Source organism: Ranitomeya variabilis, chromosome 1, assembly GCF_051348905.1.
Source record: "Ranitomeya variabilis isolate aRanVar5 chromosome 1, aRanVar5.hap1, whole genome shotgun sequence".
Taxonomy (NCBI): Eukaryota; Metazoa; Chordata; class Amphibia; order Anura; family Dendrobatidae; genus Ranitomeya; species Ranitomeya variabilis.
This window is the reverse complement of record NC_135232.1, coordinates 797,628,235-797,645,102: the sequence shown is the minus strand read 5'-3', so window position 1 is coordinate 797,645,102 and position 16,868 is coordinate 797,628,235. Positions and strand designations below refer to the sequence as shown.

Sequence of the window (16,868 nt, the reverse complement as noted above, 5' to 3'; positions counted from 1 at the left end):
ACCTGGATTTGGGGATCCTCTGCCATTCTTCCTTGCAGATCCTCTCCAGTTCTTTCAGGTTGGATGGTGAACGTTGGAGGACAGCCATTTTCATGATGCTAAATTGGGTTTAGGTCAGAGCTCTGGCTGGGCCACAGAGTTGTTCTGAAGCCACTCCTTTGTTATTTTAGCTGTGTGCTCAGGGTCATTTTGTTGGAAGGTGAACCTTCGGCCAAGTCTGAGGTCCAGAGCACTCTTGAAGAGGTTTTCATCCAGGATATCTCTGTACTTGGCTGCATTCATGTTTCCTTCAATGACAACCAGTTGCCCTGTCCCTGCAGCTCAAAACACCCCCCATAGTATGATGTTGCCACCACCATGTTTCATTGTTGGGATTGTATTGGGCAGGTGATGAGCAGTGCCTGGTTTTCGCCATACATACCGCTTAGAATTATCACCAAAAAGGTCTATCTTCATCTCATCAGACCAGAGAATCTTATTTCTCATAGTCTGGGAGTCCTTCATGTGTTTTTTTTTAGCAAACTCTATGCGGGTTTTCATATGTCTTGCCCTGAGGAGAGGCTTCCTTCGGGCCACTCTGCCATAAAGGCCCGACTGGTGGAGGGCTGCATTGATAGTTGACTTTGTGGAACTTTCTCCTATCTCCCTACTGCATCTCTAGAGCTCAGCCACAGTGATCTTGGGGTTCTCTTTACCTCTCCCACCAAGGCTCTTCTCCCACGATTGCTCAGTTTGGCTGGTCAGGTCTAGGAAGACTTCTGGTGGTCCCAAACTTCTTCCATTTAAGGATTATGGAGGCCACTGTGCTCTTAGGAACCTTGAGTATTGCAGAAATTCTGCTGTAACCTTGGCCAGATCTGTGCCTTGCCACAATTCTATCTCTGAGCTCCTTGGCCAGTTCCGTTGATCTCATGATTCTCATTTGATCTGACATGCACTGCGAGTTGTGAGGTCTTATATAGACAGGTGTGTGCCTTTCCAGATCAAGTCCTATCAGTTTAATTAAACACAGCTAACCTCCAATGAAGGAGTAGAACCATCTCAAGGAGGATCACAAGGAAATGGACAGGATATGACTTAAATATGAGTGTCTGAGCAAAGGGTCTGAATTACTGATGAGCGAATATACTCGTTACTCGAGATTTCTCGAGCATGCTCGGGGGTACTCCGAGTATTTTTTAGTGCTCGGAGATTTAGTTTTTCTTGCCGCAGCTGAATGATTTACATCTGTTAGCCAGCTTGATTACATGTGGGGATTCCCTAGCAACCAGGCAACCCCCACATGTACTTATGCTGGCTAACAGATGTAAATCATTTAGCGGCGGCAAGAAAAACTAAATCTCCGAGCACTAAAAAATACTCGGAGGACCCCCGAGCATGCTCGAGAAATCTCAAGTAACGAGTATATTCGCTCATCACTAGTCTGAATACTTCTTAGTTTTTCTTTTTTTATTAAATTTGCAAAACTTTCTACATTTCTGTTTTTTTACAGTCAAGATGGTGTGCAGAGTGTACATTAATGAGAAAAAAAATGAACTTTTTTTGAATTTACCACATGGCTGCAATGATACAAAGAGTGAAAAATTTAAAGGGTTCTGAATACTTTCTGTACCCACTGTAATCCATCTATTTTATGCTGTCGGCTTCTGCTGTGATTTTACTGTATAAGTCACATGAATTGCCAGATTTTATTCTGTCTATCTATCTATTATACATATACAGTATATGTTTTTAGGAATATTTCCTTTGAATACGATGTGTAAATGACTTAGAGAATTTCTCTATGTAAAAGGTCATGTTAAAATCGCATTGCAGTCTGATGTAAATCGGATCCATGTGTGAAAAATTGGATTGTACTCACATGAAAAACGCATGACACTTGCATTACACTCGTCTGACTATGAAGGAACAAAATCAAACCGATTTTAACCCCTTTTCAACATTGGGCGTAATAGAACGCCGAAGTCGAACCCCCTCCTTCCGGCGGTGAGCCCACATCTTTCCCGGCACATATCAGCTGTTTTGAGTAAATCTGCTATAAAGAGGCGATCTGATCATTGCCTCTATGTAGCAGAGCCGATTGGGTATCACTGCGTTCAGAATCGCCTGATCTATCAATAAAAAAAAGATTTAACCTGATTGCTAAATGGTGTAGCAAGAAAAAAGTCAAAGCGCCAAAATTACTTTTTTTGGTTGTTGCGACATTGCAATAAAATGCAATAATGGGCGATCAAAAGATTGTATCTGCACCAAAATGGTATCATTACAAACGTCAGCCTGGTGCGCAAAAATAAGCCCTCAGCCTACCTGAGATCATGAAAAATAGAGACGCTACGTGTATCGGAAAATGTTGCAATTTTGTTTTTTAACGAAGTTTGAATTTTTTTTTCACCACTTAGATAACAAAGAACCTAGACATGTTTGGTGTCTATGAACTCGTAATGACCTGGAAAATCATAATGGTCAGTTTTAGCATTTAGTGAACCTAGTAAAAAAGCTAAGCAAAAAACAAGTGTAGGATTGCACTTTTTTGCAATTTCACCGTACTTGAATTTTTTTTCCTGCTTTCTAGTATATGACATTGTAATACCAATGGTGTCGTTTAAAAGTACAACCCCTGGCAAAAATTAGGTAATCACCGGCCTTGGAGGATGTTCATTCAGTTGTTTAATTTTGTAGAAAAAAAGCAGATCACAGTCATGACACAAAACTAAAGTCATTTCAAATGGCAACTTTCTGGCTTTAAGAAACAGTAAAAGAAATCAAGAACAAAAAATGTGGCAGTCAGTAATGGTTACTTTTTGTAACAAAGCATAGGGTAAAAATTATGGAGTCACTCAATTATGAGGGAAAAAATTATGAAATAACCCTGTAAATTTTCATTCCCCAAACTAACACCTGCATCAAATTAGATCTGCTTGTTAGTCTGCATCTAAAAAGGAGGGATCACACTTTGGAGAGCTGTTGCACCAAGTGGACTGACATGAATCATGGCTCCAACATGAGAGATGTCAATTGAAACAAAGGAGAGGATTATCAAACTCTTAAACGAGGGTAAATCATCACGCAATGTTGCAAAAGATGTTGGTTGTTCACAGTCAGTTGTGTCTAAAATCTGGACGAAATACAAACAACATGGGAAGGTTGTTAAAGGCAAACATACTGGTAGACCAAGGAAGACATCAAAGCATCAAGACCGGAAACTTAAAGCAATATGTCTCTAAAACACGAAATGCACAACAAAACAAATGAGGAACGAATGGGTGGAAACTGGAGTCAATGTCTGTGACCGAACTGTAAGAAACCGCCTAAAGGAAATGGGATTTACATACAGAAAAGCTAAACAAAAGCCATCATTAACACCTAAACAGAAAAAAACAAGGTTACAATGGGCTAATGAAAAGCAATTGTGGACTGTGGATGACTGGCTGAAAGTCATATTCAGTGATGAATCGCAAATCTGCATTGGGCAAGGTGATGATGATGGAACTTTTTGTCAGGACTCTGAACATTTTTTACCTTTTGTGCATTACTGCCCTCTTCCAAGATGGCATCTTTGGTCTCATGTGCACTGTGTCTTTCTGCTATAAAACTCCACCCCAGCCTTCAGTCTGTGCTAGAGTATTCTGCCTTGCATCCAGCTCCTGACCTCTGATTACTCCCTGGCTATACACCTGCTCCTGTGAACCTGTGCGGTGATCCTGCTACTCTGCTCTGAGTTCCTGCTGCATACACAAGTTTCCAGTAATCCTCCTTCATCTGCTGCTCGTGTTTACTTCATCTGCATTTGCTGGACATGTAAGCTGCTGCTGCCTTGCTATAACCTGAGACTATTAACCAGGCCTCCCTGGTTGAGCTAAGATATGATTTGAACTACCTATAAGCATATCTATCTGTGTCTGGACTAAGACAAGGATTTATTCGTGTCAAGTATCCTCAAGAATAACTGTGCTTCATAGACTTTCTGTGCTTGATTGCATTTCTCTCTGAAGACTGCTAAGCTGCGTTTATTATTTGCACCAAGTGTTGTGGACTTGAGTTTCTCTCTGCACCTGTTTGAATCACCGTGTGATAATATAGACTTTACCACTTATAAAACTGTGTCCTGTAGTTGTCTTGTTCCACGAAAAGAGTCTCCTGAGTTATCCCCTATAATTATTACAGGATACTCTAGCCTAAAAAAAAAAAAAGGAGACTGCTGGAACAATGACTGCAGAAAGCAGATTAGAGCAGGTGTTTTCCATAATTAGATCACTGCAGAAAGATGTGGAAGGTCTGCAAAAGAAGTTTGGAAGCTTTGAACTCAATCAACAAGTGTTTGGACAGACTTTGCAGGACTTGAGCAACCGCATGGCAGCCCAGGAAAACAAACTTGCTGGCATAGAGTCCCAGTATGGACGGGCTTTTCAGGACATAAGCATGCAAATAGCTGCACAAGTGACTTTACCCTCTGGGCAACCGCCACCAGCTAGCCCACCTAAGTTGCCCCCATTCAGATTTAATGGTGATCGCAACAAATTTCGTGGCTTTGTGAATCAATGTATGCTATATTTTGATGTGCATGCTGACCGTTTTCCTACTGATAGATCCAAAGTATTGTGTGTAATAATGCTACTGACCTCACGAGCGCTCGCCTGGGCGAATCCGATGATTGAGTCTCGTGACCCACGGTTAAATGACTTGGATGATTTCTTGGCCGCTATGACATTAATGTTTGATGACCCTAATCGCCGTGCAACCGCTGAATCTGCTTTGTTGTCTTTACGCCAGGCTAAACGTTCTGTTATTGAGTATGCCACTGAATTCAGGAGATTGGCGGTAGATACCAATTGGAACAGTTATGCACAATTGCCTATTTTTAAAAGGGGTCTGTCTAGTATTGTAAAAGATGAACTAGCTCGCTCTGAGTCACCACAAGAGCTAGAGACATTTATACAGCATTGTGTGCGCATAGACATTCGCCTTACTGAGCGTAGGCAGGAGAAATTTGCTGCATATAACCGTGTTTCTAACTTTTCCCTTCCTTCCAAAAAGCTTGCAGGTAAAACCTCTCGGGAGGTGGAGGAGGTGCCCATGCAAATTGATTCCATCCAGAGGCGCGAGATCAATGAGCGCCGGGAGCATCGCCTTCGTGAAAGTCTATGTTTCTACTGCGGCCAGTCTGACCACTTCTTGATCAATTGTCCTAAGTGTCCTAGACGGCCTAACAAGGTGCTAGCAGCAATAGGGGAGTATGACAACTGTGATGAGGAATCTGACATCTCTGAATGTAGCCTGCCTTTAAACGCTGTATTCCATTCACTTTCTATGATTTCACTCCCCAAGGAGCTGAAGGAAAAGAACTCTCACTGTTCTCTCCCTATTAAGATTCTGTGTTCAGGACAGTGGATTTCCAGTTCAGCTATGATTGACTCTGGTGCAGGTGGCAATTTCATGGATATCGCATTTGCCAAGGAACATGGTATTAAAATTCAGCAAAGAGCCTCTCCAATTACCATGGAAACAGTGGATGGGTCACCTTTAATCTCTGGGCCTCTGGATCAGGAGACCGTACCCCTTGAAATTTTGTTGGAGCCTAATCATCAGGAGCAACTTTCTTTCTTGCTAATTTCTTCTCCTCATTTTCCTGTGATTTTAGGCATTCCATGGTTGCGTTCTCAGAACCCAATTATCAACTGGGAGACCAAGGAGATTATCTTTCCAACAAGGAGCAACTCAGCGTTAACAGAAGCTGTCCCTGAGTCCACGACTATGGAACCACATGTACAGGTATTTTCTTTACCTCCAGCTTATAAAGAGATCTCTGACATCTGTGACAAGAAGAATGCAGATCAGCTTCCTCCACACAGGCATTATGACTGTCCCATTGAGCTGCTTCCCGGGGCAGCCATTCCTTTTGGTAACGTATACCCTTTGGCGGCACCTGAGCTTCAAGCCTTAAAAGAGTATATTGATGAAAATCTGGCCAAAGGCTTCATACGTCCTTCTTCCTCACCAGCAGGGGCACCTATCTTTTTTGTAAAGAAGAAGGATGGGACCCTGAGACCCTGTGTTGACTATCGAGAACTCAATAAGGTAACCGTACGAAACCGTTACCCTTTGCCTCTGATTCCCAAATTACTGGAAAGAGTCAGCCATGCTAAGGTGTTCTCCAAACTGGATCTTCGTGGGGCTTATAATTTGGTGTGTATTCGTCCAGGGGATGAGTGGAAGACAGCATTCAGATACCGGTATGGACACTTTGAATCTCTTGTGATGCCCTTAGGGCTTTGTAACGCCCCTGCAACATGTCAACACCTTGCTAATGACATTTTCAGAGATTTGTTGGACCAGTTTGTAGTGATCTATTTGGACGATATACTAATCTTTTCTGACTCTCTACAGGAACATGAAGAACATGTCAAAACTGTTTTAAGACGTCTGAAAGAGAACCATCTGTATATTAAGCAGGAGAAATGCGAGTTCCATCGTTCTGAGATACAGTTCTTAGGTTATATCATCTCTCCCCAGGGGCTGAACATGGAATCTGGTACGATTCAGGCTATCCTTGACTGGCTGGTACCCAAGAACGTTAAGGAGGTCCAACGTTTTATTGGTTTTGCAAATTTCTACAGACGCTTCATTCGAAATTTTTCTGATATTGTCCGTCCCATTACTTCCTTGACAAAGAAGGAAAAGCCCTTTAAGTGGTCATCACAGGCTCAAGAAGCTTTTGATCGGCTTAAGATCTGTTTCACATCAGCACCACTGTTGATACACCCAGATCCAACACAACCTTTCATTGTGGAGGAGGATGCTGCTGATAATGCTTTGGGGGCTATTCTCTCCCAAAGAACTGGAGAGAAGGGTCTGCTACATCCTTGTGCTTTCTTTTCCCGTAGACTAACCTCAGCAGAGAAGAATTACGACGTGGGAGACAAGGAATTGCTGGCTATTATTGCGGCTTTCAAAGAATGGAGGCATCATCTGCAAGCTGCACAACAGATCATAGTACTAACTGACCATTGCAATTTAGAGTTCCTTAGATCCGCTAGATGTCTTTCTCCTCGTCAGGCTCGTTGGAACTTATTTTTAAATCAATTTAACTTTGTTATCTCGTACCGTCCAGGTTCTCGTAATGGGAAGGCTGATGCTTTATCCCGAATCCATGCTGCGGATTCTGTACCTGGAGCCCCGTCCAAGACCATTCTATCTGATGCCAATTTCATCGGAATTATCCACGATCAGGACTTGTGGAAGGAGTGCAGGGAGGCCTATGAAGGTGATATTAATCTTGTCTTTAAGGGTGGCATGTGGTTCAGAGATCGACGTATCTACGTCCCGGAGGTCGTCCGTCTGCAGATCCTCAAGTTGGTACATGACTCCAAGTTGGCTGGTCACAGGGGGGTACAGAAGACACAAGAGTTCCTGAGCCGATTCTTCTGGTGGCCAACTTGCCTGAAGAATACCAAGGACTATGTTCTCTCTTGCGAGGTATGTGCCCGTTACAAGACTCCTCATGTGGCACCTACAGGTCCTCTACAACCATTACTGGTTCCGTCCCGCCCTTGGGGGTCTATATCAATGGACTTTATTGTGGAGCTGCCTACATCAGGGGGCATGAATACAATCATGGTGGTAGTTGATCGCCTGACTAAAGCTGCTCATTTTGTTCCGTTCACCGGCCTCCCCTAAGCTAAAGATACAGTGAACTTGGTTATACAGAATGTCTTTCGGTTGCACGTGGTTCCGGATGAGATCATCTCTGACCGTGGAGTACAGTTCACTTCAAGATTCTGGAAGGGGTTTTGCTTTGCACTCAATATTAATGTCTGTCTCTCTTCTGCTTACCATCCCCAGACAAATTGTCAGACTGAGCGTACCAACCAGACGCTGGAACAATATCTAAGATGCTATGTCAGCCATCTCCAGGATGATTGGTTGGAGTTGTTGCCGTTAGCTGAATTTTCATATAATAATTCTCAGAGCGCCTCCACTAAATTTACACCTTTCTTTGCCAATCTGGGTTATCATCCGTGTATTTTACCTAGGTCTCCAATTAATTCTCCGGTTCCGGCAGTGGAGGAAAGGCTGACTGCGATGAGACAAAATCTGGAGGTTCTGAAGGAATCCCTGACCACAGCTCAAGAACGTTATAAGAGATCGACTGATAGATTCCGTAAACCTGCACCCATGTTCAAGGTAGGAGATTCCGTGTGGTTATCAACTAAGAATCTGAAGTTAAATGTTCCTTCACAAAAACTTGGACAGAAATTCATTGGCCCTTTCAAGATCAACGGTATTGTGAGCTCTGTGGCCTGCCGGCTGAAGCTTCCTAGGACAATGAAGGTACACCCAGTTTTTCATGTATCGTTACGAAAGCCTGTATCTCCTAATACCTTCCAGGGATATTGTCATGATTCTCAATGGCGAGAGAACATAGCCCAGCATATATGAGAACTAGCTCTTGGAAGATGGAAACTATACTGACCATGAACTAAACCTGCCGCACAACTAGAAGTGGCCGGGTAGCATGCCTACGTTTTTTTTATCCCTAGATGCCCAGCGCCAGCCGGAGAACTACCTAATCCTAGCAGAGGAAAAGACAGTCCTGGCTCACCTCTAGAGAAATTTCCCCAAAAAGGCAGACAGAGGCCCCCACATATATTGGCGGTGATTTTAGATGAAATGACAAACGTAGTATGAAAATAGGTTTAGCAAAATCGAGGTCCGCTTACTAGATAGCAAGAAGACAGAAAGGGCACTTTCATGGTCAGCAGAAAACTCTATCAAAACACCATCCAGAAATTACTTTAAGACTCTAGCATTAACTCATAACACCAGAGTGGCAATTTCCGCTCACAAGAGCTTTCCAGACACAGTAACGAAACAGCAGCTGTGAACAGGAACAAAATGCAAAAACACACAAGGGAAAAAATTCCAACTTAGCTGGGAGTTGTCTAGTAGCAGGAACATGCACAGAAAGGCTTCTGATTACATTGTTGACCGGCATGAAACTGACAGAGGAGCAAGGTTATATAGCGACTCCCACATCCTGATAGGAGCAGGTGAACAGAGGGGATGATGCACACAAGTACAATTCCACAAGTGGCCACAGGGGGAGCCCAGAATCCAATTTCACAACAGTACCCCCCCCCCCTCAAGGAGGGGGCACCGAACCCTCACCAGAACCACCAGGGCGATCAGGATGAGCCCTATGAAAGGCACGGACAAGATCGGAGGCATGAACATCAGAGGCAGTGACCCAAGAATTATCCTCCTGACCGTATCCCTTCCATTTGACCAGATACTGGAGTTTCCGTCTGGAAACACGAGAGTCCAAGATCTTTTCCACAACGTACTCCAACTCACCCTCAACCAACACCGGAGCAGGAGGCTCAACGGAAGGCACAGCCGGTACCTCATACCTGCGCAACAATGACCGATGAAAAACATTATGAATCGAAAAGGATGCAGGGAGGTCCAAACGGAAGGACACAGGGTTAAGAATCTCCAATATCTTGTACGGGCCGATGAACCGAGGCTTAAACTTAGGAGAAGAAACCCTCATAGGGACAAAACGAGAAGACAACCACACCAAGTCCCCAACACAAAGCCGAGGACCAACACGACGACGACGGTTGGCAAAAAGCTGAGTCTTCTCCTGGGACAACTTCAAATTGTCCACCACCTGCCCCCAAATCTGATGCAACCTCTCCACCACAGCATCCACTCCAGGACAATCCGAAGATTCCACTTGACCGGAGGAAAATCGAGGATGAAACCCTGAATTACAGAAAAACGGGGACACCAAGGTGGCAGAGCTGGCCCGATTATTGAGGGCGAACTCCGCCAAAGGCAAAAAAGCAACCCAATCATCCTGATCCGCAGACACAAAACACCTCAAATATGTCTCCAAGGTCTGATTAGTCCGCTCGGTCTGGCCATTAGTCTGAGGATGGAAAGCAGACGAAAAAGACAAATCTATGCCCATCCTAGCACAGAATGCCCGCCAAAATCTAGACACGAATTGGGTCCCTCTGTCAGAGACGATATTCTCCGGAATACCATGCAAACGAACAACATTTTGAAAAAACAGAGGAACCAACTCGGAAGAAGAAGGCAACTTAGGCAAGGGAACCAGATGGACCATCTTAGAGAAACGGTCACACACCACCCAGATGACAGACATCTTATGAGAAACAGGCAGATCCGAAATAAAATCCATCGAGATGTGCGTCCAAGGCCTCTTCGGGATAGGCAAGGGTAACAACAATCCACTAGCCCGAGAACAACAAGGCTTGGCCCGAGCACAAACGTCACAAGACTGCACAAAGCCTCGCACATCTCGTGACAGGGAAGGCCACCAGAAGGACCTTGCCACCAAATCCCTGGTACCAAAGATTCCAGGATGACCTGCCAACGCAGAAGAATGAACCTCAGAGATGACTCTACTGGTCCAATCATCAGGAACAAACAGTCTACCAGGTGGGCAACGATCAGGTCTATCCGCCTGAAACTCCTGCAAGGCCCGCCGCAGGTCTGGAGAAACGGCAGACAATATCACTCCATCTTTAAGGATACCTGTGGGCTCAGAATTACCAGGGGAGTCAGGCTCAAAACTCCTAGAAAGGGCATCCGCCTTAACATTCTTAGAACCCGGTAGGTAAGACACCACAAAATTAAACCGAGAGAAAAACAACGACCAGCGCGCCTGTCTAGGATTCAGGCGCCTGGCAGACTCAAGGTAAATTAAATTTTTGTGGTCAGTCAATACCACCACCTGATGTCTGGCCCCCTCAAGCCAGTGACGCCACTCCTCAAAAGCCCACTTCATGGCCAAAAGCTCCCGATTCCCAATATCATAATTCCGCTCGGCGGGCGAAAATTTACGGGAAAAAAAAGCACAAGGTCTCATCACGGAGCAGTCGGAACTTCTCTGCGACAACACCGCCCCAGCTCCGATTTCAGAAGCGTCGACCTCAACCTGAAAAGGAAGAGCAACATCAGGCTGACGCAACACTGGGGCGGAAGAAAAGCGGCGCTTGAGCTCCCGAAAGGCCTCCACAGCATCAGGGGACCAATCAGCAACATCAGCACCCTTCTTAGTCAAATCAGTCAATGGTTTTACAACATCAGAAAAACCAGCAATAAATCGACGATAAAAGTTAGCAAAGCCCAAAAATTTCTGAAGACTCTTAAGAGAAGAGGGTTGCGTCCAATCACCAATAGCCTGAACCTTGACAGGATCCATCTCGATGGAAGAGGGGGAAAAAATGTATCCCAAGAAGGAAATCTTTTGAACCCCAAAAACACACTTAGAACCCTTCACACACAAGGAATTAGACCGCAAAACCTGAAAAACCCTCCTGACCTGCTGGACATGAGAGTTCCAGTCATCCGAAAAAATCAGAATATCATCCAGATACACAATCATAAATTTATCCAAATAATCGCGGAAAATGTCATGCATAAAGGACTGGAAGACTGAAGGGGCATTTGAAAGACCAAAAGGCATCACCAAATACTCAAAATGGCCCTCGGGCGTATTAAATGCGGTTTTCCACTCATCCCCCTGCTTGATTCGCACCAAATTATACGCCCCACGGAGATCAATCTTAGAGAACCACTTGGCCCCCTTTATACGAGCAAACAAATCAGTAAGCAGTGGTAACGGATATTGATATTTAACCGTGATTTTATTCAAAAGTCGATAATCAATACACGGCCTCAAAGAGCCGTCTTTCTTAGACACAAAGAAAAAACCGGCTCCTAAGGGAGATGACGAAGGACGAATATGTCCCTTTTCCAAGGACTCCTTTATATATTCTCGCATAGCCGCGTGTTCAGGCACAGACAGATTAAATAAACGACCCTTAGGGTATTTACTACCCGGGATCAAGTCTATGGCACAATCGCACTCCCGGTGCGGAGGTAGTGAACCAACCTTGGGTTCTTCAAAAACGTCACGAAAGTCAGACAAGAATTCAGGAATCTCAGAGGGAATAGATGATGAAATCGAAACCAAAGGTACGTCCCCATGAGTTCCTTTACATCCCCAGCTTAACACAGACATAGCTCTCCAGTCGAGGACTGGGTTATGAGATTGCAGCCATGGCAATCCCAGCACCAAAACATCATGTAGATTATACAGCACCAGAAAGCGAATAACCTCCTGGTGATCCGGATTAACACGCATAGTCACTTGTGTCCAGTATTGTGGTTTATTACTAGCCAATGGGGTGGAGTCAATCCCTTTCAGAGGTATCGGAGCCTCCAATGGCTCCAAATCATACCCACAGCGTTTGGCAAAGGACCAATCCATAAGACTCAAAGCAGCGCCAGAGTCGACATAGGCGTCCGCGGTAATAGATGACAAAGAACAAATCAGGGTCACAGATAGAATAAACTTAGACTGTAAAGTGCTAATTGAAACAGACTTGTCAGGCTTCTTAGTACGCTTAAAGCATGCTGATATAACATGAGTTGAATCACCACAATAGAAGCACAACCCATTTTTTCGTCTAAAATTCTGCCGCTCGCTTCTGGACAGGATTCTATCACATTGCATATTTTCTGGCGTTTTCTCAGTAGACACCTCCAAATGGTGCACAGGTTTGCGCTCCCGCAGACGCCTATCGATCTGAATAGCCATCGTCATGGACTCATTCAGACTCGCAGGCACAGGGAACCCCACCATAACATCCTTAATGGCATCAGAGAGACCTTCTCTGAAAATCGCCGCCAGGGCGCACTCATTCCACTGAGTAAGCACAGACCATTTGCGGAATTTTTGGCAGTATATTTCAGCTTCATCTTGCCCCTGAGACAAGGACATCAAGGCCTTTTCCGCCTGAAGCTCTAAATGAGGTTCCTCATAAAGCAACCCCAAGGCCAGAAAAAACGCATCCACATTGAGCAACGCAGGATCCCCTGGTGCCAATGCAAAAGCCCAGTCTTGAGGGTCGCCCCGGAGCAAGGAAATTACAATCCTGACCTGCTGTGCAGGGTCTCCGGCAGAGCGAGACTTCAGGGACAAAAACAATTTGCAATTATTTTTAAAATTTTGAAAGTGAGATCTATTCCCCGAGAAGAATTCAGGCAAAGGAATTCTAGGCTCAGACATAGGTGCATGAACAACAAAATCTTGCAAATTTTGTACCTTTGTGGCGAGATTATTCAAACCTGTAGCTACACTCTGAAGATCCATTTGAAACAGGTGAACACAAAGCCATTCAAGGATTAGAAGGAGAGAAAGAGAGGAAGGCTGCAGTATAGGCAGACTAGCAAGTGATTCAATTAAGAGCACACTCAGAACTAGAGGAAAAAAAAAAAAAAAATTGTAGCAGACTTCTTTTTTCTCTCCTTTCTCAGCCAGTAATTTAACCCTTTTTTTTTTTTGGGCCGGTCAAACTGTCATGATTCTCAATGGCGAGAGAACATAGCCCAGCATATATGAGAACTAGCTCTTGGAAGATGGAAACTATACTGACCATGAACTAAACCTGCCGCACAACTAGAAGTGGCCGGGTAGCATGCCTACGTTTTTTTTATCCCTAGATGCCCAGCGCCAGCCGGAGAACTACCTAATCCTAGCAGAGGAAAAGACAGTCCTGGCTCACCTCTAGAGAAATTTCCCCAAAAAGGCAGACAGAGGCCCCCACATATATTGGCGGTGATTTTAGATGAAATGACAAACGTAGTATGAAAATAGGTTTAGCAAAATCGAGGTCCGCTTACTAGATAGCAAGAAGACAGAAAGGGCACTTTCATGGTCAGCAGAAAACTCTATCAAAACACCATCCAGAAATTACTTTAAGACTCTAGCATTAACTCATAACACCAGAGTGGCAATTTCCGCTCACAAGAGCTTTCCAGACACAGTAACGAAACAGCAGCTGTGAACAGGAACAAAATGCAAAAACACACAAGGACAAAAGTCCAACTTAGCTGGGAGTTGTCTAGTAGCAGGAACATGCACAGAAAGGCTTCTGATTACATTGTTGACCGGCATGAAACTGACAGAGGAGCAAGGTTATATAGCGACTCCCACATCCTGATAGGAGCAGGTGAACAGAGGGGATGATGCACACAAGTACAATTCCACAAGTGGCCACCGGGGGAGCCCAGAATCCAATTTCACAACAGGATATGTTGTGCCACCTCCACAGCCTGTGGTGATTGATGGGCAAGAAAAATTTGTGGTGGAGGAAATTATTGATTCCAGGATTCGCAGGAATCGGCTCCAACATCTGATAAGATGGCAGGGATACTCCCTGAGGAAGACTCTTGGGAACCTGTGGAAAACATCAATGCCCAACAGAAGATTTCTCATTTTCATCAGAGATTCCCTGAGAAACCAGGTCCAGAATCGTTCTGAGGCCGCTTCTATGGAGGGAGTAATGTCAGGACTCTGAACATTTTTTACCTTTTGTGCATTACTGCCCTCTTCCAAGATGGCGTCTTTGGTCTCATGTGCACTGTGTCTTCCTGCTATAAAACTCCACCCCAGCCTTCAGTCTGTGCTAGAGTATTCTGCCTTGCATCCAGCTCCTGACCTCTGATTACTCCCTGGCTATACACCTGCTCCTGTGAACCTGTGTGGTGATCCTACTACTCTGCTCTGAGTTCCTGCTGCATACACAAGTTTCCAGTAATCCTCCTTCATCTGCTGCTCGTGTTTACTTCATCTGCATTTGCTGGACATGTAAGCTGCTGCTGCTTTGCTATAACCTGAGACTATTAACCAGGCCTCCCTGGTTGAGCTAAGATATGATTTGAACTGCCTATAAGCATATCTATCTGTGTCTGGACTAAGACAAGGATTTATTCGTGTCAAGTATCCTCAAGAATAACTGCTTCATAGACTTTCTGCTTGATTGCATTTTTCTCTGAAGACTGCTAAGCTGCGTTTATTATTTGCACCAAGTGTTGTGGACTTGAGTTTCTCTCTGCACCTGTTTGAATCACTGTGTGATAATATAGACTTTACCACTTATAAAACTGTATCCTGTAGTTGTCTTGTTCCACGCAAAGAGTCTCCTGAGTTATCCCCTATAATTATTACACTTTTGTTTGGTGCCGTTCCAATAAGAGAACATGCATCTTTCCACAGTCATTGATGATGTGGGACTGCATGTCAGGTAAAGGCACTGGGGAGATGGCTGTCATTACATCTTCAATAAATGCACAAGTTATGTTGATATTTTGAACACTTTTCTTATGCCATCAATTGAAAGGATGTTCGGGGATGCTGAAATCATTTTTCAAGATGATAATGCATCCTGCCATAATGCAAAAACTGTGAAATCATTCCTTGAAAAAAGACACATAAGGTCAATGTCATGGCCTGCAAATAGTCCGGATCTCAATCCAATTGAAAATCTTTGGTGGAAGTTGAAGAAAATGGTTTGTTTGTTTTTCATAATTCCATAATTTTTTCCTGATAATTGAGTGACTCCATAATTTTTACCCTATGCTTGGTTAAAAAAAAGGAACCATTACTGACTACCAAATTTTTATTCTTGATTTCTTTTAGTGATTCTTAAAGCCAGAAAGTTGCCATTTGAAATTACTTTAATTTTGTGCCATGTCTGTGATCTGCTTTTTTTCTACAAAATTAAACAACTGAATGAACATCCTCCAAGGCCGGTGATTACATAATTTTTGCCAGGGGTTGTACACCTCATCCTGCAAAAAACAAGCCCTCACACAGCCATATTGATGGAAAAATAAAAAAGTTATGACTCTGGGAAGAAGGGGAGCGAAAAACGAAAACACAAAACCGAAAAAAGCTCCAGGGGTTAAGGGGTTGACCCCTTCATGACCCCAGCTTTTTTCGGTTTTGCGCTTTCGATGCCAAACATTATCATATCGCTATTAACCTGCAGATTTACCCCATATCTGCAGGTTAACAGCGTTATTTCTGGTGACAGGTTCCATTTAAGTAACATGAAAACATGGGGTAAAGTTCATGGGTACAAATACTTTTTCAAGGCACTATGACCACTTGCATGTACTTCATAAGTAACGTTTGTTGTTTACGATTTACAGAGTTAACATAAACATATATGAAAATGATGGACTTGATGAAGAAGAACTGGAAGACAAGCTAAAAGAACATGAGGGAAACAATAAGGCCAAAGGCAAATGGGTTGAAGAAGATAATAGAGAGTCAAAGGTCACAGCAATGTGATATTAGTGTCATTTTGGTATCTAAACTTAAAATTTACATTTTTGCTGCAAACATATTTGTTTCTTCAGATCATTCACCCTAACCCTATCTAACTGGATCACTTGTAGCAAGAATGTTGCCTTCATTTCTGATAAAATAGAGTGATTCTGTTTCATGGCCCATGGATAAACAGTATGAGAGTACAACAATTTTACAATGTCCCAGAAATTACAGTACAACAGGTTTGTGAATAGATCACTGTACAAATGCAAAATTTATAACTTACATTTTACTCAATAAATGTCAGCTCTTCCAATGGCAGTGGCTCTGTCTTACCTTTAGTTGGCCTACAAATGTTCTTGTTTGTAAGTAAAGTACGTGTATAATAGCTGTGACATTGACGCTACCCACAAATACAATTGTTTGCCAAGAAAAGAGGTGAAGGCTATCTAAATATGAATATGGCCGCACATACAGTAAAAGTACATTTTTTTTATCAACTCAGTTTCTATTTATATATATGTTCTCATAGGGACTAGACACAAATATCCTCATGAGTTAATTGTTACACTGCTCTACATATTTTCAAAACTTGTCATGTTCAGTTATGAAATTAGCCATTTCTTAATGATTTTGACCTGAATTAAAATCCAACAATGAACTTGTTTAGTTGGCTTTTTTTTCTATGAAATCAAAGTTTTCCTTTTACTGCTAC

At 43.4% G+C, this 16,868-nt stretch overlaps 1 protein-coding gene across 1 annotated transcript in view; it reads left to right on the top strand.

Annotated features, from left to right (window-relative positions):
• Window positions 1-16,471, top strand: part of SMIM24 (small integral membrane protein 24) — a 138,554-nt gene extending 122,083 nt beyond the window's left edge. The window contains exon 4 of the mRNA XM_077273711.1: window positions 16,033-16,471. Within this exon, the coding sequence (XP_077129826.1) occupies window positions 16,033-16,174 (142 nt within the window). The 3' untranslated portion in view covers window positions 16,175-16,471. The remainder of the gene's footprint in view (window positions 1-16,032) is intronic.
• The last annotated feature ends 397 nt before the right edge of the window (window positions 16,472-16,868 follow it).